Genomic DNA, 25,149 nt, shown 5'->3' with positions numbered 1-25,149 from the left:
GAGATACATAAGAAGTAGTCTGGAAATTTACTAAGATGGTAAGGATCAGGGAGTGTTGCAGGTGGTACTTGGGTAAAGTCTAGTTGTGTTAGTGTAGTTTAATGAATAGTAGGGTTTTTGTTTTGTTTTTGAAGGTTTTGAATTCTGTGGTCATGATTAGTAGATTGGAGAGTTGGTGATCCAGTTTTGAAGCTCTAGTAGCTAGGAAGTTGTCATACAGTTTCTTTCGTTTGACGTTTTTGGTTGGCGGGTGTGTGAATGGTGTGTGGGTTCTCCTGTGGTTGAGAAGGATTGATTTAGTCGATTATTCCAGTATTCTGGGCTGTCTCCATTTATGGCTTTAAATAGTAGGCAGTAGAATTTGAAGAGTACTATTGCTTGAACTGGGAGCCAGTGTGTTTCGAGGTAAGCCTCTGTGATATGGTCATATTTTTTCAGCGAGTAGATAAGCCTTAGGGCTGTGTTTTGTATTATTTGAAGTTGTTTTATCATGGTTGCTGGGCATGGGAGATATATTATGTTGCAGTAGTCTATTAGGCCTAGGATAAGGGATTGTATCACGAGTTGAAATTGTTTTTTGTTGAAAAATTTTGGAACTTGCTTTAGGTTTCTCATAACTGCAAATTATTTTTTATTGTTTTGTTGATTTGAGGCTGCATGGTACAGCGTCTGTTTCTTCAGCACTCCCAGGAGTTTTAAAGTGGGTTGAATGTGGTATGAGATAGAGTTTATGACTAGGTTTGTTATGGTTGTGGTTTTGCTGTTTTCAAGTTGAATGAAGTTTGTTTTGTCAGGATTTAGTTTTAGTTTGTGTTCTTCTATCCATGTTGCTATTATTTTGAGTGTTCTGTGTATTGTGTCTGCCATGGAGGGTATTGGTTGCTCAAAAGGAAGGAGGATAGAAACATAGAAACATAGAAATTGACGGCAGAAAAGGGCCTTAGCCCATCAAGTCTGCCCACACCAATGACCCACTCCCTGACTTTTATTCCCCTAGAGATCACACGTGAATATCCCATTTTCTCTTAAAATCTGACACGTTGTTGGCCTCAATCACCACCTGATCGTTCCAATGATCGATTACCCTTTCGATTACCCTTTCGGTGAAGAAGTACTTCCTGGTATCACCATGAAATTTCCCTCCCCTGACTTTCAGCGAGTGCCCTCTTGTAACTGAGGGCCCTGTAAGACAGAAGATATCATCTTTGACCTCTATACGTCCCGTAATGTACTTAAAGGTCTCAATCATGTCTCCCCTCTCTCTTCGTGGATGGTTATGTCATCTGCATAACTGTAAGAGGTTAAGTTTAGTTTATCTAGGTGGGAGCTGAGGAGGTTGAATAGTGTGGGAGATAGAGGTTGTCCTTGGGATAATCTGCACGGGTTGGACCATGGTTCTGATTTTTCTTTGTTTGTTTTGACTCTGTAGGTTCTGGATTGAAGGAATCCTTTAAACCATGATAGTACCTGATAATACATGATAATACACAATTTTAAATGTGATTTTCATGATCAGCAGCCAAAAATATGTAAGTTACACCCAAAATTGTTGAAGAAGCAAAAGCTTTGTTGTCCAGTGTTATCAGTTGGTGAAATAAGGTTACAATAGACAGATCCTGAAGAAACAAACTTCTAAGGGGTAATTTGTGATATCCGAAGAAAAGGTGTGAATTGGACAGAAAAGAATTATTGCAATTTAAAATCAAAGTCCACTATCATTTTTTTCATCAATCCTCAGACACCTCCACAATCCAGATGCTCTCAGAACTGTTCTCCTGGTTACAGGAAATTACCCATAGAAGGGAAGCCAGTCTGCTGTTATGACTGTATTCCTTGTCCAGATGGAGAAATCTCTAATCAGACTGGTGAGTGATTAGTAACACATGAAATATTCATGCTGGCAGGTTGTTCAGAGTGGTGCTTGCTCTGTAAAAGTCATAAAATCATGATAATAGTCATACTGAAAAAAAGACGAATAGACCATTCAGACCAGCTTTCTATTTCCAACAATGGCCCAAGAGCATCTTAACAGCTTAGTGGTCTGATGCTCCTGGCCAAGAAGAAATAATTAAATGCACCATACCAGCCTCTAAATATAGGTGCAGATACTTCTAGCCTGGTAGAGAAAATAATGAATAGTGGATTAAAAAGGCATCAGATAACAGGTACCCTATATAGTAAGCAGCATGCATTAATGGGGACCATGAAAATAACATCACAAGTTTTAAGTTTTATTTAAAATTTGATGTACACACATTGTCATTATTTCCAAGTGTATTAAAATTCTAAAAGCAGGGGAAGATTAATCTACATGTACAAATTTTAGACAAACTTATACATAACATAACTGAAACAAAAGGACAAGGGGAGGAACTACAAATATTATAGTAGAGAGAGGACAAACAAATGAGGGAAGCACAAAAGGGTGAATAAAAAGAAGTTGAAAAACAGCCAAGAAGGGGCATGATTGTTAAGGCAAGAGAAAACAATAATATGAGCAAATTAGTGCTCATATTTAATGAAATTAGGGACCTGTTTTATGAAGCCGTGCTAGTGGCTGTGCTGTGCTAATGGCCCCAAAGCCCATAGATATTTAAAGGGCTTTGGGGCCATTGCCACGCAGCAGCCGCTAGTGCAGTGGTCTCAAATTCAAACCCTTTGCGGGGCCACATTTTGGATTTGTAGATACTTAGAGGGCCGCAGAAAAAATAGTTAATGTCTTATTAAAGAAATGACAATTTTGCATGAGGTTAAACTCTTTATAGTTTATAAAACTTTCCAAGATATATAAACTATAAAGAGTTTTACCTCATGCAAAATTGTCATTTCTTTAATAAGACATTAACTATTTTTTCTGCGGCCCTCCAAGTACTCTATTTTTTCTGCAGCACTCACATTTAAAGTTTAATATCTTTTCTTTCTCAAAACTGGCACATTTCAATCACTAAATTGAAAATAAAATCATTTTCCTACCATTGTTTGGTAATTTCATCAGTCTCTGGTTGCACTTTATTCTTCTGACTGTGCATCCAATATTTCTTCCCTTCTTTCAGCCTCCTGTATGCTTCCTCTCCTCCAGACCTCATTCCCTCCCCCAACTTTTTCTTTCTTTCTCTATGTCTGTCTTTCTCTGATTCTGTGTCCCATTTTTTGCTTTGTTTCTGGCTCCCTGTCCCCCCCCCTTCTTTCTTTCTTCCTTCCTGCCCTCCCCCATGCCACTGCTGCCGGGGAATAGGCTGCTGCTGCTGCCGCCGCCATCGGGAACAGGCCGAGATCTCCCTGCTTCTCTTCTCCACGGGGCCAATTCTAACATCGGAAAGGCAGCCAGGCAGTGATTGGCTAGCCATAACGTCCTCTCGACATCAGAATTGACGTCGGGCGGAAGAGAAGCAGGGAGATCAAAGAACACAGTGCTGGTCTGTTTCCCGATGGCAGCAGTGAGAAGGGAAGGGAAGCAGGTTGGGCACCACTGCTCTAGATGATCCGCGAACCGCACTCTAGGGAGAACAGTGGTCCGCCCCCCCCTTGGTACGCCACTGGAGCAGCAGCATGTCTGGCCGGCTCTTCCGTGGATAGCGCAAGGAGCTGCCAACCCGTGGCTTTGAACGGAACAAGCCGGCCAGACACGCTGCTGCTTCAAAACGGAGAATGATCGCGTCCAGACCGCGGGCCACAAATAAAACTTGGAGAGCCACATGGGCCGCGTGTTTGAGACCGCTGCGCTAGTGCGACTTTGTAAAACATGGGGTAAGTCTCAAAGGCATCCTTATATTAAAAGCTCTTTAGGGAGCCTTTGAATTTATCTAATGCTATTTCGCTACATAGGTATCCAGGTAGGGCGTTCCAAAGCTGGGGACCTTACACAGAAAATATTGTTGAGGACCTTGTGGCAATGATTTTCAGAGAGGGGACAATGAGTAGATTCTGTTCTGTTGATCTTAATGTTCTTGATAAAGTGTAAGGTATGAGAAGACGGTCAAAGAATATTGGAAAGTTTGTAAGTTGAATTTTGAAGATCAGTAGTGCTGTTAAATGTCTGAAAAAATTCTACACAACCTTATTCATAATTCACCTACCAGACCAGAAACAAATCTGCACATGCAAACAGGAAATAATGTTCATTGGAAGCTTCTATAGCAGTACTAATGACTGGGGAGCCAATTCAGGAAAAAGAAAAATATTGGATTTATTTATCTTTTTATAAATGTTGTTCCAGTTGATTGAATAAAAATCAAAGCTCTAACAAAATTTGACCGAGAATCCCTGTTTTGCTTCCACTGCATCAATGGAATAATTTCTGTTCTATGGTCACAACAAGCACACACTCTCCCATAAACCCCCTCTTTAACTCTAACCAATTAGAAGAGGATTCCCAATAATGACATCATAAGTACGTTGATCACTTAATGCACAAATTCAAACCATTAGGTTCAACTGGATTTAACAAAAATATCCACTCTTGTTATTGTTGTTGCAAAGCTCCTTTAAAGTTACCTTGGTGTGCTGAAGAGTGCATTTGTTCGAACACTGCAATGTAAATTATCAAATGTATGAGAATACTAAAGACAGTGAGCAACTAAAGGCACTTCCAATTTATCAGAAATGAAGGCCTTTCAAACCCTGGCCTACATTTTCAGCACCTACCTTTCATGAACCTACAATTGTAGAAATTGCACTGTTTTGTGATTAACCCCCTCTTTTACTAAAGCCCTCTTTTACAAAGGCGCTCACGTGTTTTAGCATGGATTTAGCATGCACTAAATCAATGCATGTGCTAACTGCTAACACATCCATAGGATAACATGCATGCATTAGCGATTAGCACATGTTTAGTGTGCATTAATACTTAGCACACACTAAAAAGCTTAGCTCACCTTTGTAAAAGAGGTGGTAAGATATGCTATGTTTTTTAGCATGACATAAATATTAGCATGTGCTAAACATGTACTAAATGCTAATGCATGCATGTTATCCTATGGACATGTTAGCGGTTAGCACATGCATTGATTTAGCATGTGCTAAACATGCACTAAAATGCTTAGTGCACCTTGACGGATACGGGCTGATGAGGACCAGTCAGCACAGTTTTAGCAAAGGCAGATCATGTTTGATGAACTTGCTGCACTTCTTTGAGTAAACAGGCAGATAGACAAGGGTGACCCAGTCAACATTGTATATCTGGATTTTCAGAAGGCATTTGACAAGGTTCCACATGAACAACTAATTCAGAAAATTGTAAGCCATGGAATTGAGGGTGAAATATGTGGATTAAAAACTGGCTGGAGCATAGGAAACAGAGAGTGGGGGTAAATGGACAATACCCAGACTAGAAGATCATCACCAATGGGTGATGCAGGACTCAGTGCTTGGACTCGTGCTCTTCAACATCTTTATAAATGATCTAGACATTGGTACGACAAGTGAGGTGATTAAATTTGCAGATAATACAAAGTTATTCAGAGTAGTGAAGACACAACGGTATTTGCGAAGATCTGCAACGTGACATAATCAAGCTCGAGAAATGGGCATCAACATGGCAAAAGAGGTTCAACATGGATAAGTGTAGAGTGATACATGTTGGTAACAAAAACCTCATGCACAAATACAGGATATCTGGAGCGGTACTTGGAGAGACATCCCAGGAAAGAGACTTGGGAGTTCTGATCGACAAGTCAATGAAGCCGTCCACACAATGTGCAGTGGTGGCAAAAAGGGCAAACAGAATGCTAGGAATGATAAAGAAAGGGATCATGAACTGATCAGAGAAGATTATCATGCCACTGTACTGGGCCATGGTGCGCCCTCACCTCACTGGTCGCCGTACATGGAGAAGGACTAAGTACTACTCGAAAGGGTCCATTGAAAAATGACTAAATGGTTAAGGGGCTGGAAGAGTTGCCTTACAGTGAGAGATTGGAGAAACTGGGCCTCTTCTCCCTTGAAAAGAGGAGACTGAGAGGGGACATGATTGAAACATTCAAGATACTGAAGGGAATAGACTTAGTATAAAAAGACAGATTGTTCACCCTCTCCAAGGTAGGGAGAACAAGAAGGCACTCTCTAAAGCTGAAAGAGGATTGATTCCTTACAAATGTAAGGCAGTTCCTCTTCACCCAGAGAGTGGTAGACAATTGGAATGCTCTTCCTGAGTCTGTTATAGGGGCAAACACCCTCCTGCGATTCAAGACAAAGTTGGACAAGTTCCTGCTAAACTGGAACATACACAGGTGAGGCTGGACTCATTTAGAGCACTGGTCTTTGACCTAAGGACCACCATGTGAATGGACTGCTGGGCAAGATGGACCCCTGGTCTGACCCAACAGTGGCAAATCTTATGTACTTAGTAAAAGAAGGCCTAAGTCATCTATCCCCCTCTTTTACTAAGGTGCACTAAGCGATTAGTATGCACTAATCAATTTAGCACATGCTAAAAGCTAACATGTGCATGTTAGTCTATTGATGCATTAGCGTTTAGCGTACGCTAATTGGTTAGCGCGCCTTAGTAAAAGAGGGGGTATATGACTGATACATACCCTCTATTTTACAAAACTGTGATAGCAGTTTCTTGCATGGGGAGCTGCGCTGAATGGCCCACGCTGCTCCCGACACTCATAGGAACTCAATGAGCATCAGGAGCAGCATGGGCCATTCAGCGCGGCTCCCCACACTAGAAACTGCTATCACAGGTTCATAAAAGGAGGCCATAATCACACAATTATCAAGTCAATCCTTCATTTATGTGTGATCTTCATAAATCATTTACCAATTCTTATATCATCTTTTTTTGGATTATCAAAAATTTTTGCAGTAATCCTTCATAGTTTTTATTTTTTACAAAAAAACTGCTTAAATCATCATCAATCCTTTTTGTATTATATCTTATTTTTTCACTTAGGGCCTGTTTTATGAAGCTGCGCTGTGTTAATGGCCCCGAAGCCCATAGAGATTTAAAGGGCTTCGGGGCCATTGCCACATGGCTTTGTAAAACTGGGTTTTTTAAATTTTAATTATTTTAAGAGATTCATCAAAACACTTATCTTCCTCATTTGTAGCTCTGTCGGCTGGGGACTCCTACTGACATGTTTCACCTCTCAGGCTGTATCAGTGCTGTCCCCGTTTGTTACCGTACTCTACCATCAAGCCAGTCAAGTTCTTTTGACAAATTTCTTTTAACTGGCTTGATGGTGGAGTGTGGTAATAAATGGGGACAGCCTTGATACAGCACGAGAGGCAAAACATGTCAACAGGAGACCCCACTCAACAGAGCTACAACTGAGGAAGATATGTATTTTGATGAATCTTTTAAAATAATTAAAATAACTAAGTTAAAAAATAATAAGATATAATATAAAAAGGATCGATGATGATTTATAAAGTTTTTCTGTAAAAATAAACTATGAAGGATTACTGCAAAAAAATTTTATGTTCCAAAAAATGATGATATAAGAATTGGTAAATGATTTATGAAGATCACATATAAATGAAGGATTGACTATTTTGTGATTGTCATTTTTTTGGGTGGATGATGAAGACAGCATTTATAGAATCCAGCCCTTACAGCTGTTTGTATTATTGATGCTTATTATCCCCCTCTTTTACTAAAGTGTGCTAACCAATTTAGCATACACTAACTGATTTAGTGTGTGCTAATTGATTTAGCATGCGCTAAATATTAGCATGTGCTAAACGCTAACACATCCATTATAGTCTATGGACATGTTAGCGTTTAGCACATGCTAAATCGGTTAGCTCATCTTAGTAAAAGAGGGGATAAGTGTCTTCTTTCCTATTAATTATGGAGTTCCTTTTATCTTTTTTTAAATTTTATATTTTATTGCTTTGTAAAGCATTATGACCTGCATTCAGATAAAGCAATATATCAAACCTTTTAAATAAAGAAAAAAAGATTGCAAAATACATTCAAAAAAGGAGTCTACTTGTTCTTCACACATAGGGGATTCATTATAAAATCACCTTGAAAATGCATAATAACGCTTTACAAAAAATGAAGATCATTCCATAGCTTAAGTGAGAGAAAAAATATCTTGAAATTTAAAAGAGCAATATTCAGCCAATTTCAAACCCAAATGCCGATTGATATTTACAGATATTTCTGTGACAGTTCTTGTCTTTTGGAAAAAAGATTATATACCTGGACATTTGTGGATGAGTAAGATATTCTCAAAAATATGCTTATTTATAAAAGCTGTTTTGCTAATGGTTAGAATGTTTTTAATGCTATATAATAGTACATATGCATTTTTTATATGCTGCATAATGCTTTCCTTTACTGATTATGTTGGTGAAAAGGTTATTTGTGTAACTGTATGCTTTATGTTCTTTTAAATATGTGTGTATTTTGGAACCCCTTATGTTTACACAGACTATAAGTTTTTTAAAATAAATAAAGAGATGCTAAGAGAATATTCTTTCTTCTTAGATATGGACAACTGTATGAGAGCCCAGAGGACCAATGGCCCAATGAACAAAGAGATGTCTGCATCCCAAAAGTTATAACCTTTCTATCCCATGAAGAACCTTTAGGAATAGTTTTGATGCTTATAAGTCTATTCTTTTTTCTTATTACTGTTGTCATTCTAGGAATCTTTATTAAGTACCAAGACACTCCCATTGTGAGATCCAACAACAGGAATCTAAGCTACATTCTTTTAGTCTCCCTCATCCTTTGCTTTGTATGTTCATTGATATTCATAGGCCACCCTGAGGAAGTAATCTGCATTCTCCAACAGACTGCCTTTGGAATAACTTTCTCCATCTCTCTCTCCTCTGTCCTGGCTAAAACAATCACTGTGGTCATGGCTTTCCAGTCCTCTAAGCCTGGAAGCAAGCTCCAGAAATGGATGGGTTATAGGGTCTCATATACTATAGTACTTGCCTGCCCTCTTCTTCAAGTCCTCCTTTGCCTCGTCTGGTTGGGTACTGCTCCTCCATTCCCACATCTTAACATGCAAGCAGAAGATGGAACAATTCAAATTGAATGTAATGAAGGGTCAGCAATTGCATTTTACTGTGTTCTGGGTTATCTGGGATTTCTGGCTGTGGTATCAGCTTCATTGTTAGCTTTTTTAGCAAGAAATACTACCTGACAGTTTCAATGAGGCCAAGCACATCACCTTCAGCATGCTGGTGTTCTGCAGTGTCTGGGTGTCTTTCATCCCAACATACCTGAGCACCAGGGGAAAGTACATGGTAGCAGTAGAGATATTTGCTATCCTGGCCTCAGGTTCCGGAATACTGGGGTGTATCTTTGTTCCCAAGTGCTATATTATTTTGCTGAGGCCTGAGAGGAACAACAGGAAGTATATAATAAGAAAATAAATTCACTTAATCTTCCTTGAATGACAAAGGAGAGCAAGAAGGTGTCAGGTCAAAAGCGCGCCGGGACAAAGGCGCGCCCAGACAATTGAGCGCAGCGCGGAGGCGCGCCGCTCAAAATTAATGTTTTTAGGACTCCGATGGGGGTGTGGGGGGGAACCCCCCACTTTACTTAATAGACATTGTGCCGTGTTGTGGGGGCGTTGTGCGGGGTGTGGGGGGTTGTAACCCCCCACATTTTACTAAAAACTTCACTTTTCCCTGTTTTTAGGGAAAAAGTTAAGTTTACAGTAAAATGTGGAGGGTTACAACCCCCCAAACCCTCCATAACGCCGGCGCGATGTCTATTAAGTAAAGTGGGGGGGTTCCCCAACAAAACCCCCCATCGGAGCCCCTAAAAACAGTACTTTTGAGCGGTGCGTGCCTCCGCGCTATGCTCAATTGTCCGGGCGTGCCTTTGTCTTTCGCACCATTGTCTATGAACCGAGCAAGAATAACAATAAAATGCTAGATTATCTCTGAAGTATATAGATTTTACACTTGCATTCAAACTCTTAAGCAGTCAATCCAATATTCATAGCCAACTTATATTAATTGGCCTAAAGAGTGGTGTACAAGGGTAGTATCCTGATAGTGTCAATATTTTATCACTCTCGTAAAACCTTATAATTTTAGTTTAAATGCATGATGCCACCAGCACCCTAACAACATGTGTAGGTGGTGATTTTTAGAATATACATTCACATGCCAGAATTTGCATATATAAATGCTGAATTATCTTGTAAGCAACACCAACCATCTGATCATCCCTTCATTGAAAGGAGTGAAATTTAAGTGAATGTTCAACATTCTCTTCACTTATAATGCCACAAGAACCTGGAACTTTCTCCCACCCTCCATAAGAACTGAGCCAAACTATCTCATCTTCAGGAAAAAGCTGAAAACCTATTTATTTGACAAACTCCCTGCAATGTAGAGTCTTCTCACTCCTTCCTTGACAATGCAGAAGTCCTACACATGGTATCTAGTTATTTTCTTTTGTCCAACAATGTAATCTTCCCTTGAAATATTTTATATTATTATTACCTTGTATGCATGTGCATGTACTTTCTTTCAGATGCAAAGTAACCTTCCCTAGTTATATATTATATTTCCCTTTTACAGGGCTGTCTCAAAGGGTTAGATTTCCGTTGGGCAACTTTCATGGTGGTGCCCCTTTTGGCAGTACTTCCATTACCAAGGCTTAAAACATTCTCCCGTTCTCTCTCCAGCCTATTATCCAGCATCATTCTCTCTCCTCCTTCCCCATGGCCCTAAAACATTACCTTACTCGTTTGTAGCAACAGCATGCCCAAAAATCTGTTTCCAGCCAGCCCTGGGTCTTCTCTCTGCCAAGTCCTACTAACAGGAAATTGCTAGCAGGACAAGTGGGAGAGAAGATCCAGGGCTGGCTGAAAGAAGTCTGCTGTATATGCTATTGCTATCAGCAAGCAAGATAATATTTAGAGGTCTGCAGAGGAAGGAGGGAAGGAGGAGAGGAAACAATGTCAGACTGTAGGCTGGAGAGAGAAAGGGAGAAAATATGGACCAAGAGAGAAGGAGAAGGTAAATCACTGGTGGTGAGCTCATGGACCAGGGCAAGGTGAATCACTGGTGGTGAGCTCATGGACCAGGGTTTTGATACCCTGTATCTCTGGTGCTCTAGGCCAGAGCCTCACCAGGTCCAGTGGATTAACTAGCCCTATCTAAGCATGATTCTATATATAGTGGGTGCCTTTTATAAAATCTCTCTATACACTGTTCTGATCAGCACTAATTTTTTAGGCACCATGTATAGAATTTGGGAGTTAGACACTTATTGAAACACTAAGGGCCTCTTCTATCAAACTTCACTAGTAGTTTTTAGTGGAGACAGCCATGCTGAATGGTTCGCACTGCTCCCAATACTCATAGGAACTCTATGAACATGGGGAGCAGCGCAGGCCATTCAGCATGGCATACCATGCTACAAACTGCTAGCACAGTTTGATAGAAGAGGCCCTAAGTAAATCTGATCAAAATCTTTGACTGGGTGATCAGAGAATTGGATAGAGGATGTGCACTAGATGTGGTGTATTTAGATTTTAGCAAAGCCTTGACAGTGTTTCCACACAGATGTCTAATAAATAAACTGAGTACTCTCAGGATGGGTCCCAAAGTGACAGGCTGGGTCAAGAACTGGTTGAGTGGAAGGTGACAGAGGGTAGTGATGGAAATCGCTCTGAGGAAAGGCATGTTACCAGTGGTGTGCCTCAAGGTTCTGTTCTTGGGCCTGTTTTTTTTAACATTTTTATAAACAATATTGCTGAAGGATTGTCAGGAAAGATTTGCCTCTTTGTGGATGATACGAAAATCTGCAATACAGTAGACACCCCAGATGGTGTGAATAACACGAAGAAAGACCTGGCAAAGCTTAGAAAATGGTCTGAAATTTGGCAGCTAAAATTTAATGCTAAGAAATGAAAGGTCATGCATTTGGGCTGCAAAAACCTGAGGGAACGGTACAGATTAGGGAATGAACAGCTTATGTGCCTGACAGAAGAGCGGGACTTTGGTATGTGATAATCTTAAGGTGGCTAAACAGGTTGAAAAGGTGACAGTGAAAGTTAAAAGGATGCTAGGTTGCATAGGGAAAGGTATGGCCAGTAGGAAAAAGGAAATATTGATGCCCCTGTATAAGACTTTGGTGAGATTTCATTTAGAATATTGTATACAATTCTGGAGGCCACACCTTCAAAAAGATATAAAAATGATGTCCAGAGGAAGGCTAATAAATGGTATGTGGTCTTCATCATAAGACGTATGGAGACAGACTTAAAGATCTCAATCTGTATACTTTGGAAGAAAGGCTGGAGAGGGGAGATATGATAGAGACATTTAAATATCTACGTAATGTAAATGTGCATGAGTCAATTCTCTTTAATTTGAAAGGAAACTGCAATGAGGGCATAGGATGACGTTAATAGTTGATAGGCTCTGGAGTAATCTAAGGAAATACTTTTTACAGAAAGGGTGGTAGATGCATGGAACAATCTCTCAGGGGAGGTGGTGGAGACAGAGATTGTATCTGAATTCAATAGGGCCTGGGATAGGCACATGGGATCTCTTGAAGAGAGAAAGAGATAATTGTTACTGTGGATGGGCAGACTAGATGGGCCATTTGGCCTTTATCTGCCATCATGTTTCTATGGTTCTAAGTATTGGTGTTCTGAACCAACTAGTTTACTTAAACATGCAGAAAGCAAACAGTTACAAAATCTCTTTATATCCTTATATCCTTTACTTCCAGTGGAAATATGTGGTTATCATCTCTTTACTCTACTCTATAATAGTGTAGCAAGTAGTATACAGTAAGTATGTTTGAAAAGAAATGTGTCACTAGAGTTTGAGTTAAGTATATTGGAAGACTCAGCGATTCTGAAACTCCAGACTGGTGTTTTAAGTTACTTGATGTTGATGTTTATTTAAGTATTTATGGTATATACTGTTCTTTTCAATACTATCAAGGTGGTTTTTAAATTGAGGCACTCTTAATTATTTTTTATTTAAATTATTTTGATTAGGTAATAATAAATACAGTGTAACAATATATAAATGAATAACGACAATCATGTATAACAAGTATAAATACAAAATTAAACAATTCATAAATTAATGGAATAAACTTTGTTTCAAATACAATTATAATAAAAGAAAGATTATTCAACTATTATCCTCTCCCAACCCCCACCACCCATTTCCCTTCTCAAGACTGCATATAAAATGAATAAATAAATTTATGATCTATTCATTATTAAGGAACTACTATCACTATAAATGTTCCTAGGTTTCTTTTTCTTAATAATCCTGATTAGGGTAGCCAGGTTCCTCCATCTTCTATTCTTGTTTGGGCTTAGATGGAGAGGGTCTTTGGGTTGGGTGGCCCTCTCCTTACAAACACCCTCTGCCATCCTCTGCATTCTAAGTCTCCCCTGGTCTACCTCCTTATTGGATTATAAGGATCCATTGAAGTAGAAGAAAGGCTGATCACAGTTAGGGGACATTTGCAAACCTGTCTTTGACAAACAGTACCATGCCCTTTTTCATTTGCCAGCAACAGGAAATAACTGTGAATAAATGCCATTGACATTACTTCTGTTGTTATAAATGACTGAGAAGTAGGGTACTCCATGGAAGAAGTGTATCTTAAGACTCATCTCTTAAGAGCTACAAGACTGTTATACATTTCTTAAGTCAGAGGATTCTTAGCATATGATATTATTATTGTGACCCCTCAGACAGACTTCTTGAGCTAAAACAGGTCCTATGTGTATACTGTATTAAACTTATTTTGGATAATTATCTCTAGTGATGTAGTTTCCCATCGCTACTACTTTTGGTGAATATTCTTATCATTAAAATTAAAATGTATTCTGGGTTTTTTTTTTATTCATTGTTGTAAATGACTGTCCATCCCTATTATATTATAGAGCTTTTTCCACATTTAAAGGGCTTTAATAATATTAATAATATGATGTAACCACATCCACATGGAAAAGTATGTGCACAGAAGGAATGTGCCCTTTTTATTTTATAGGAAATGAAGTGACTGTGTGATGTATGCACTTTGTAAAATAAAGAAAATACTTGCATTTACATCTTTTCTTGGAGCTGGTGTAAATTTGTGAGCATTTCTGCATTTGTGTAGGTTTCAGAGGGCATTTGCGTAGGTGCAGGTGTGGGGCTAGTTTTGGGAAAAGCATATTGATGCCTATTTTGTTTAAAAATAGGCTTAATATAGGTCCTTTTTCCAACCTAAGCTTAGGTGCCCTGTTTTAAAATGCATCCCCATACATGCAATATTCTCAATGAGTGTTATTATACTGATCTCGAGACATTTCAGCCAAATTTGTGTTTGACTCTATTTGTTAATATGAGTTTAGCTTAAAAAACAGCACTACAATATATCAGAGATTGTGGTAAGAGCAGATAGTGTAGCTGGTTTTAAGAAAGATTTAGACAAATTCCAGGAGGAAAAGTCCATAGTCTGTTATTAAGACATGGGAGAAGCCTCTGCTTGCCCTGGATCAGTAGCATGGAATGTTGCTACTGTTTGGGTTTTGGCCATGTATTAGTGACCTGGATTGGCCACTGTGAGAATGGGCTACCGGGCTTGATGGACCATTGGTCTGACCCAGTAAGGATATTCTTATGTTCTACCACTTTCCTATCTTTGGAAAAAAAGATTACTTTGCATATTATTTCAATTTAGATATTTAGGGGCTCATTCTCCAAACAGTATCCTGATTGTATGTGGTGGTAGACATCCTACCATCTTTTCACCAGACAATTGGGATGCACGATTTAAAAAAAAAAAACTCTCCAAGGCAGGTCACCTACACTGTAGGCATTTGTCAAGGGTCTAAGGAAACACATAGGGGCACTTAAGCTCACCCATGCCTGTCCATAGGTGTGGTTTTACCCAGAAGTGTCCTTGGGTGAGTTTAAATGTCTCTAGGCATCTCCCCGGACGATGCCCGAAATACAGGCCTGCAAAATGCTTGCCTACATTTCAAATCTTAAAAATAGACGTGGCCATCTGAGCTGATCATGTTATAGAAATCAATCAGATGAACTGGCTGGCCTCCCTGAAGCCTCAGCTTCTTCAGGGATTCCTGCCAACTCAGCTGATCATGGGAAAATACCCCGCTGTGATCAGCTGAGCTGGCATTGACAGAAGACCCCCAATACCAACTTTGTGATCAGCCCACTCCCTCCTGCTGCCAATGCTGTCAATCTCCTAGAGCCCTGATACTCCTTGATACCCCCAGATCCAATCAGCATGAGGGATGTCCACACCCTCCTGCCACCAGCACCATTGATCCTCCCAAAACCCCCAATACTCCTCAATATCCCCAATACCCACCCAACACTCACTGACACTCCCAAACAATCCCCAATACCTCCATGAAACTCCCCAACACTCTTTAACACCCACCCAATACTCCCTGACACTGTTTCACAGCTCAATATCTCACCCTGACACCCCAACACTTCCTAACACTCCATAAGAACCCCAACACTCCTGATAATCTCCCAAAGCCCAATCTACCCCAATATCCCCAACCCCCATACTTTTAAAAGATGGACAGCAATTGGAATGCCCACTTCCTTCTGCCTGCAGGCCCGCCTCTTCCAAAATGGTGGATCTTCCCCTTCCCAATGCTTGGGAGTGGCTTTTGGAATCTGGACAAATCAGAGTCTCAAGCCACTCCCAGGGCATTTCAGGATGCACAGGGAATGAGGTCTAAGGCTTTGATTAGCCCAGGTGCCTAAGGCCCTTCCTATGTGAGGGGTTTTAGATATCTAGACCAATAAGGTCCTTAGGCCCCTCCCTGGTGCATCACAGGATGCACCAAGATTGGAAAGGCCTGCTACTTTGGAAGAGGTGGGCCTGCCAGCAGCTCTACCAGTGAGCCACACCTTATGGGTTCATAATCTGAAGCACGCGAGATAATCACGCGTGGACAAAGGTGGGTGGACAATCGCACGCAGGACATCAGCGCACTGGATTCAAACTTAATTTTAAAGTGTTCCGAGGGGGAGTGGGGGGAACCACCACAGTTAGGTTAGTAGTGTTGGCGCTGCCATTGGCGGGGTTTGGGGGAACCTCCCATTATAGAGGAAACAGGCTTTTCCCCTATTTTTTAGGGAAAAAGTTCAGTTTCCTCTGTAATGTGGGGGTTCCCTACACACATACCCAACGTCCCCCAATGGCAGCGCAAACACTACTAACTTAAAGGGGTTCCCCCCACCCCCTCAGAACACTTTAAAATTAAGTTTAAATGCGGGCACGCTGATTGCAATTGCATGCTGATTGCAATTGCATGCAATTGTCCTGCCCGCCTTTGTCCACGCGCAATTGTCTCGCGTGATTTTGATGCAGCATCCACCTTATGTTATGCGTAACCTGCAAATATAATTCCTGTCACATGCTGAAATATTTAAAAGGTTACCCTAAACTCTGTAACCTTTCCAACTAGCTACAAATGCAGATAATTATCTATTGCAACTACCACATTTGGAAGCTGGGTTTCTAGCACTTTTAAATTAGTGGATAGCTGGTTAGCACTACAGTAATTAAATAAGCTAGGGGCCATTCCTGACCAGCTACCAGCTATTTTCTCACGAATATACCGCGCACCCGTGTAAAACGCGCACATGGGTAAGCGTGCGGGAAACCAAAATTTATGTAAAGAAATTATTATATTAGCGCGCACACGCGTATACCGCGCATGCTGCTTGCCAACCCCAACTCTCCCTGTCACCGCCCCGATTCTCCTGTCGCCGCCCCGACTCTCCCTCTTGCCGCCCTGCCCTTGAAGTCCTGTCCCCCCGACGTCCGATTCATCCCCAAGCCCTGAAAGCCTGATGCCCCACCCCGAAGGACCGCTGGCCCCCCCACCCTTAAGGAAGCAAAACGCTGGTCTAGGCTGTCAAGTTTATCTAATATTCATTGCAGTTTACCTCCAAGAGTAGCCTCCAAGGCAGCCTGTATCTCCGTAGCCACTTCAGCCACCCATACCGAGCTGGGGATCATCTGATGTCAGAGAAGGGGTGGGACCGGGCAGAGGAAGCAGCAGGGCTGTTAGCAGCAAGCACTTGCAGCTCTGCAACATGTGAAGCAGATCTGCAAATTTTCAGCAATTTTCTTCCACGTTCCCTTGCTATATATGTACTATTTATGAGTTTACGGGCCCGTTTGCTTTGAATGTCTGGTCTCAGTGAGCCATCACCAGTGTCCCTCCCTGATGAAGAGGTGAAACTCGAGTTGGGGGGATGGGAGTGGAAGAATGAATGAACAGTTCTAGGATTTTAACGGAGCACATGAGTATTATTTACACAGTCATCAATGAGAATTAACGAAATCAACGACCCTCCTATTCAGATAAGTACATTAAGTTGATCTGAAAATGTTTGTGGTCATCTAGGGAGGGCAGGGGACAGGTGAAGGCGATGATGGTCCCCTTGTTAACCTCATTGTAGTGACTTCACTATATTTTGGGTTACTTGGTCTGAGCACTTCACAATAATATTTAAAATAATACAAGGAAATCAATATTATTAATAATAGATTATAGCTGTGATTACATTATAAAAAAATTTGTACAACACGCTCACGCATATAACGCGCATGGTTATGCTACGGTTTGTAAAATCGTGTATAATTCGCGCGTTTTATGCGTGAAAATACGGTAAATAGCAACTGAATATCTGGGTGGATTAATCCTTTGCCATCTTGGATAAAATTGAGCGGGAGTATTTTTTTTTACTTCTGTTACTGATGCGGGCAGGATATGAAAAACAATGAATGTAGGGAAGGGATTGTATAGGATAGAATAAAAGCAGTGGTCTCAAACTCAAACCCTTTGCAGGGCCACATTTTGGATGTGTAGGTACCTGGAGGGCCTCAGAAAAAATAGTTAATGTCTTATTAAAGAAATGACAATTTTGCATGAGGTAAAGCTCTTTATAGTTTATAAATATTTACTTTTAGCTAAGTCTTAATAATAATATTGTAATTTATAGCTAAAGAGACATGTGATCAAGAAACTCTTTTATTTTATTTTTGTGATTGTGATAAACATACCAAGGACCTCAAAATAGTTCCTGGTGGGCCGTGAGTTTGAGACCACTGGATAAAAGGTTTTCGTAAATGCTTCATTTGTAGTGTTTCTAAGGGAGCTAAAATAGAGAAGAAATCTCTCCACGTCTTTCTTTGTATGTACTTGAGAGGAGGGGAGTGAATACAGAGTGATTTATCTGCTCTATGATATTTTTTAAACCTGTAAGAATTTTGCAGATCACATATATTTGGAAAATGCTAAGAGTATTAAATTCACAGAAATGTTTGTTGAAATATTCCAGGGGAGAAGGGAGGGAAATGTCACCCTTTCTACCTCAGGATGAAAAACAGAGGCAGCCTCATTACTTTTTCATTCAGCCCTTGTGTAGCAATGCACTCAATTTTGGGACTGCCTCTGACTTGCACATGCCCCTTCTATGGCCATGCCTCCTTTGGAGTTCTACGTAAGACAAGTTATGTGTACATGTTATAGATTAGCCTGTGAGGCAAATATGTACATAATTCCTAATGACTGCCAATTAAGTGCTTGTTAAGGTCATTTATTAATTTTATCCCAATTTACACAATTATTTTGTGTACAGATCTTAGATCCATGTGTAATATTGGACACTTAACTTTTGGTGACCTATATAGAATTCCCTCCTATTATCTGGAAAAAATTTACCTGAAGGGTTGTGCCATTAATACAAAAAAACAGAAAATATTCCAAATAAAGTCCTCCTTCCCCAGATGGTGGTTTTTTTTTCTCCCATACTTTACAGATCCCTTTAGGAGGTCCATTCAGATGCTTATGTGAAAAAAAATAACCTGCTCTGATTAGTTTACAAAATATGCTAAAAGTATGATTCACTTGACTTAATGCAATGAGAAAGCTGAACCAAATGATAGAACTGGGTTTCAGATATTGGATGTGTCCCATATAGCTTGAAAGGAAAAAAAATATATCATTATCAGTAAGCTAACCTAGATTATAAATTTTGGTTCGTACATAATAAGACCAATAACTTGTTTGTTTGTTTTTATTCTAGTTCTGTCAATTGTGTTAATTTTAATTTTTATTGTCTTCTCTCAAAAAATTTAGTTTTTATTCAGTTTACAAATTACAACAAATAAGTTCATATGTTGCTTTTTGTTATTGCACCCTAGTGGGCTGAGGATCTTTTTTCAAGCTCATCAGATCAGCTGAATGCAGTGACAGCCATGGGTGGGCCAGAGTGGGCAGAGGCCAACACTCTCAGGGCTGAGGGTACAAACTGAACAGTGGCATGGTGACTGGCACAATCTTTGATTGGCTTAGTTTAGCTGTAATAGCTAACAGTGATCCTGAGGATGACACTGAAAATGTTTTTCATTGTCTGAAGTCAGCTATGGATCCCCGAGACAGCTAAATTGGGGACAACTGCTCTTATTCAGTTTACAGTGCTTGCACAAAAAGAAACATGCCACAGGTGTTGGCAGAGGTCTCTCTTTGGCTGATGCAACTTAGCTAACCAATGTTTAAAGGAGGCATTGAAAGCAAAGTTTGAGATGGCTAAAGATAGATATGATATAAATGCTGATTACTGAAAATGGCCCAGCACTGGTTATCAGCAGTCAGTGCTGACCATGGAAGTTAGAAAGCCTCCCTCCTGTAGTCCCAATATCAGCCCCAGTTAGCTCAGGGGAGCTGTGCAAAATGCAGGTTTATCTTTTGCAGCTATATCTTAGCTTGCCAGTGTTTAAAGTTGACTAAGTCTACCAGCCAAAAATAAACACAATATCAAATACCAGTCACTGAAAAAGGCCCAGCATTGAATGTAATGGTTCAGTGTTTACTGTGGAGTTATCTGGCCTGCATCCCAAGGTCTGAATATCAGGTACTTTGTCATTTTTGAACAAAAAAGAGGCAATAGAGATATCCTTTAAACCAAGTAGTATTTATTCTTCAAATATATGTTTTCTCACAACAAGGATCTGACTGAAACCAGTAAAAGATGCTAGGTGGTGTATAAAAACTGAATCACCAAAAGGTGAAAGCCACAAAGTAAAAGATAACACTCAAAAGAGTGTCTTTGTGAAGACAAACAGTATTAGATAACAGCACTAAAAATTGTGATTTTGAACCAATCAGAGCCTTAAGCTACTCTCACTACATATCAAAATGCATTGGGAGGGGGGAAGGGCCAACATTCTCTTCATGTGGCCCTGTGGGCAGGAGGGTGTAGGCTTCACTCCTTCCAATTTGTCTTCAGAAGGTACAGAAGTGTCCAGGGATATGAGAGGGGTATCCAGGAATGTTGGGGATATGGGGGGAGGGGTGGAGGGCTTCGTGTTTCAGCTGATCCTGGCAGGGGGAATCTCCATCTGCTGAACAATTCAGCAGATGGAGATTCGTCTGCCATGATTAGACAAGGTAGTTGGGTATGTCTACAAAGCTTGCTTTTGTGCATTTTTCATGTGGATGTTTTATTTTTGAAAATGAAAAAAAAAAATAAAGATGTTCTAAGGACCAAAGTCTCTATATATGTAATTTTCATAAATAAAAGATAGATGTCTGGCAGGTTTGAAAACTGACATTTTTTCTACTGGGTTTGTGAACATTTTGCCTAAAACGTCCAACTTCAGACTTAAACGTCCTATCAAAAATGCCTCTCCATGTGTAATTTCCTAATTGTTCATGTCTAAAAAGTTTAGAAAATGCCTATTATTTCTATAAAACTTTGCATTTGTGACCAGGATAGTCAAAATTTGCAATTTACCCATTTAAAGCATGAAATCACTAAATTTTTTATATTTTAATTCTTATAAAGTCATAAAAAGCAACATATGAATCACATTTAACATGTATTTATATTGAAGTTATACAAAGATGATCATAGAAGACTTAGAAGTGTATAGATTTTTTATATTTGTGATGATATTGTAATTTGAAATTTATTTATTACAAATGGAACACATCCATTTTTGGAGCTTGCTACCAGGCTTGGTTAAGAACATAAGAAAATAAGAACATAAGAATAGCCTAACTGGGTCAGACCAATGGTCCATCAAGCCCAGTAGCCCATTCTCATAGTGGCCAATCCAGGTCACTAGTATCTGACCAAAATCCAAGAAATAGCAATATTCCATGCTACCAATCCAGGGCAAGCAAAGGCTTTTCCCATGTCTTAATAACAGACTATGGACTTTTCCTCCAGGAAATTATGCAAACCTTTTTTAAAACCAGCTAAACTATCTGCTCTTACCACAACAGCTGCCAATGTGTTCCAGAGCTTAACTATTCTCTGAGTGAACAAATATTTCTTCCTATTGATTTTAAAAATATTTCCCTGTAACTTTATTGAATAAAGCAATGACCACAATGATTTTCTTTTTTTTTTTTGTGCCAGGACAGAGAAGAGATAGATGGAGGTAGTTATTCCAAGGGCAGTCTGTCAGAGAACACAAGTCATTTCAACAAATCAGCCTCAAGATATAGGTAGTGGTGTTCAAAGTCCAGTATATGTTAGTGGAAGTGAACCTTGTGTTTGGCCCCATGTTCTCTTTGAATTCTCAGGATGAACATGAAGGACAAGGACTTTGACAAACATCCTACAGTCCATTTTACTGTAATTCTTCAGCAGATTTTCAACCATCTCTACATAGTTTTTGGCTTGTGATTGCCCAGGAAGCCGTGAACCACTTTGACAAATCTGCTTCAAGCTTCTTTCTTCCTCCTACTTAGCTTTTTGGGAAATTCCTTGCACTTTAGAATCTTCTTTATCTGTAGTCTGACTAAGACACCAGCTTTCACCTTTGCCTCAGACAGATTAGGTAAAATATCTTGAAGGTACTTGAAGGCTGCTGATTTCTTATCTAGAGCTCTGACAAATTGTTTCATTAGACCCAATTTGATATGCAGTTGTGGTATCAGTACCTACCAGGGGTACACAAGTGGTTCACATCTGTTGTTGTTTCTCCCCATAGAAATCTCAGTCTGCTGTGGCCAGTCCATCTTTGGTAGTGTGCCTTTTTGTTCCTGCTGTCCAAAGGTAAAGATAGCAGGGAAACTTGATAAAACTGCCTTGGAGACCTGTTAAGAATGCCACCATTTTGAAGTTTCTGATGACATCCAAGACATACTCATCATGCTATTGTAATCCTCTTTGAGATGCACTGAAAGAGCCAGTAGAAGAGATAGGTACTTGTTCCTGTTATGGGACACATGGTTTTGATATTCCTGGATGAGCTGTCAATGAAGAGATTCCTCTCTTTAAAGCTACAGGAAAGTCCAATTGCACAGGTGGGTCACATTGTGGCAGAAGCAGAACCCATCTTAATGGATGAAGAAATTGGGAAAAGCTTGATGACGCTTCCTCTGATTCCTGAATTATACAATTTCATCCAATAAGTTCCACTTCTTGATTCTAGAACTCAATATTTCAACATTGGACTTGGTGAGACCAATCTCTCTCTTTTTTTTCTGCAGAGATAAGCGCATTATGCCTGCAATATGGTTTGCCATAAGCAATATAATACCTCGACTTAGTAAAAGGGCTCCAATGTTTATTCAGCTTGAATTAATCTGGAATGTTCTGCAAATAAAGGTAAATTTCAGAATATCAAAGTCCTGACCACAAAAGCAAAATTTGAGGGGAATGATAGCCATTTTCTATAATGTGGTGTTAAAAACAATTAAGAAAGAACACTTATTACCCAGAAGCAAAAAATAAAAATTTTATCAACATGACAGTTTTCTTTACTATTTTGTACCGTTAAACTTCTGTTACTATGGTGCATACATTTGAGTTTGTGTGCTTATATTTAGGCTTCTGAAAGCTGTATATTGTATGTGGTAGAAAGTAAAATACTAATATCATATTCAATCCCAGATTATGTACATCAATTTCAAAAATTTTTAGGAGAAGATACCCACAAACTTATTATGCTTCCCTCTAACTTTAAAGTTAAAGTATTTAATATTAGATCCTCAGAGGTAGGGACATATTAATCCCAAAATGCTGGTAACAGTATTTAATTTAATCTCTTTATTTTGCATTGCTGTACTGTATATAAAAGCAGAAGTCCTGAATATTTCAGATTCTTCAGCCACAGTGGTAGAACTATACATTTAAACTAAAACAAAATAATCTGATAGAATTGTGATTAATATTGGCACTAACAACTTAATTTCCAATCCTACTCTTGTTCAGCCCTCTTGAGAATATGAATCTACAGCTGGTTTTGAATATTGGATAAACTGCATACAAGTTGGAATGTAACAATAGAACTTAAAATTTCTGACATAATGCTAGAATTTGTTGTTATTTTAGCATTCCTTTTATATTTAGAGAAGTTTAAGTCAATTTATTTTTTGTGATATACTTCCTATTGTTCCTGTCAGGCTTCAATACAATTATGTAACACTTAGGGAAGAAGATACACCCCAATATTCCAGAACTAGAGGCCAGGATAGCAAATATCTCCACTGCTACCATGTACTTGCCCCTGGTGCTTAGATATGTTGGTATGAAAGATACCCAAACACTGCAGAACATCAGCATACTAAAGGTAATGTGCTTGGCCTCATTGAAACTGTCAGGTAGATTTCTTGCTAGAAAAGCTACAATGAAGCTGATAGCAGACAGACATCCCAGGTAACCTAAAACACAGTAAAATGCAATTGCTGACCCTTCATTGCATTCAATTTGAATTGTTCCAACTTCTCCTTCCTTGTTAACATATGGGAATGGAGGAGAAGCACCCAACCACACAAGGCATAGGAGAACTTGAAGAAAGGAGCAAGATAGGACTATAGAGTATGTTACCCTGGAACCCATCCATTTACGGAGTTTGCTTCCAGGCTTGGTTGTCTGGAAAGCCATGACCACAGTGATTGTTTTTGCCAGGACAGAGGAAAGAGAGATGGAGAAAGTTATTCCAAAGGCAGTCTGTCGGAGAATACACATTACTTTATCAGGATGACCTATGAATATCAATGAGCTGAGGAAGCAGAGCATGAGGGAGACTAGAAGAATGTAGCTTAAGTTTGTGTTGTTGGATTTCACAATAGGAGTATCTCGGTAATTAATGAATATTCCCAGAATGATGACAGTGATGAAGAGAAAGAATATGCTGATAAGAATCAGAACAAATCCCAAAGGTTCTTCATGAGAAAGGAAGCTTATTATTTTTGGGATGCAGACATCTCCTTTTTCATTGGGCCATTGGTCTTCTGGACATTTTATGCAGTCAGCCATATCTGAGAAAATATAATATTTTCTTAGTATCTCAAAAATGGCATCTGTTTTCAAGAATGGTTAAATATTGATATATATTTTATTTTATTTTTTAAATTCTTTATTAATTTTCAAAATTACAACAGTGCAATACAACTAATGCAACTCATAGTAATACAATAAAAGCACCTTCATCTTTCTCATGTTAATAATCATCCATTTCCCCCCACCTACCCACCAATCCACCCAAACAATTATCATTCCGTATAACACAAAAATATATTATCATAAATATCATATCTATTCTGAATAATATCTTCATACCCATCCCAATTATAAATATTCAAAAATCAATTTATGATATAAAGAATTCCTTTTCCCCCCTGCCCTGGATATGTACCATAGTAAAGAACAAATTGATTCACAGTCAACAATTACAATGAGATAACATAAGATGCCAATGGGCCCCATATTAATTTAAATATATTACCAAGTCCTAAATTTTCAGCATTTATTCTTTCAAATCTATAACTAGAGAAAAGACTTGCCCACTGGAACGAAAAATTTAAACAATCACATTTCTTCCAATTTCAGGTGATCATCTGGATGGCTATCCCAGTCATTATAAGAAAAAGATGACTTTTATATTGATCTATAAGGGATTTAACATTGTACCACAAATAACTGCCTCATACGTTAGAGGAATTGATGATTCCAAAATGTTATTTATTCTACCCCATATTGATCTCTAGAAGCTAAGTATCAAAGGACAATAGAACAACAGATGATCCAGTGTCCCTATGTCTAAATGACAGTGCCAGCATCTATTAGATTTAGAATTATCTAACTTATGTAACCTGAGGGGTCCAAAAAGATCTATGTAATAAAAAAAAATGTTTGTCTCACAGATGCTAATGCTGTACATTTCAATCTCCAAGTCCAAATTTGTGG

At 39.2% G+C, this 25,149-nt stretch overlaps 1 protein-coding gene across 1 annotated transcript in view; it reads left to right on the top strand.

The window, feature by feature from the left end:
* The window catches only part of LOC117346186 (vomeronasal type-2 receptor 26-like), a 147,126-nt gene that overhangs the window by 25,840 nt on the left and 96,137 nt on the right, over positions 1-25,149 (top strand). Inside the window, exon 5 of the mRNA XM_033915588.1 lies at positions 1,739-1,865. Coding sequence (XP_033771479.1) covers positions 1,739-1,865 — 127 coding nt within the window. The remainder of the gene's footprint in view (positions 1-1,738; positions 1,866-25,149) is intronic.

Source organism: Geotrypetes seraphini, chromosome 12 (genome assembly GCF_902459505.1).
Source record: "Geotrypetes seraphini chromosome 12, aGeoSer1.1, whole genome shotgun sequence".
NCBI lineage: Eukaryota > Metazoa > Chordata > Amphibia > Gymnophiona > Dermophiidae > Geotrypetes > Geotrypetes seraphini.
Note: the sequence above shows the minus strand (reverse complement) of the source record. Positions and strands in the feature narration are given on the sequence as shown.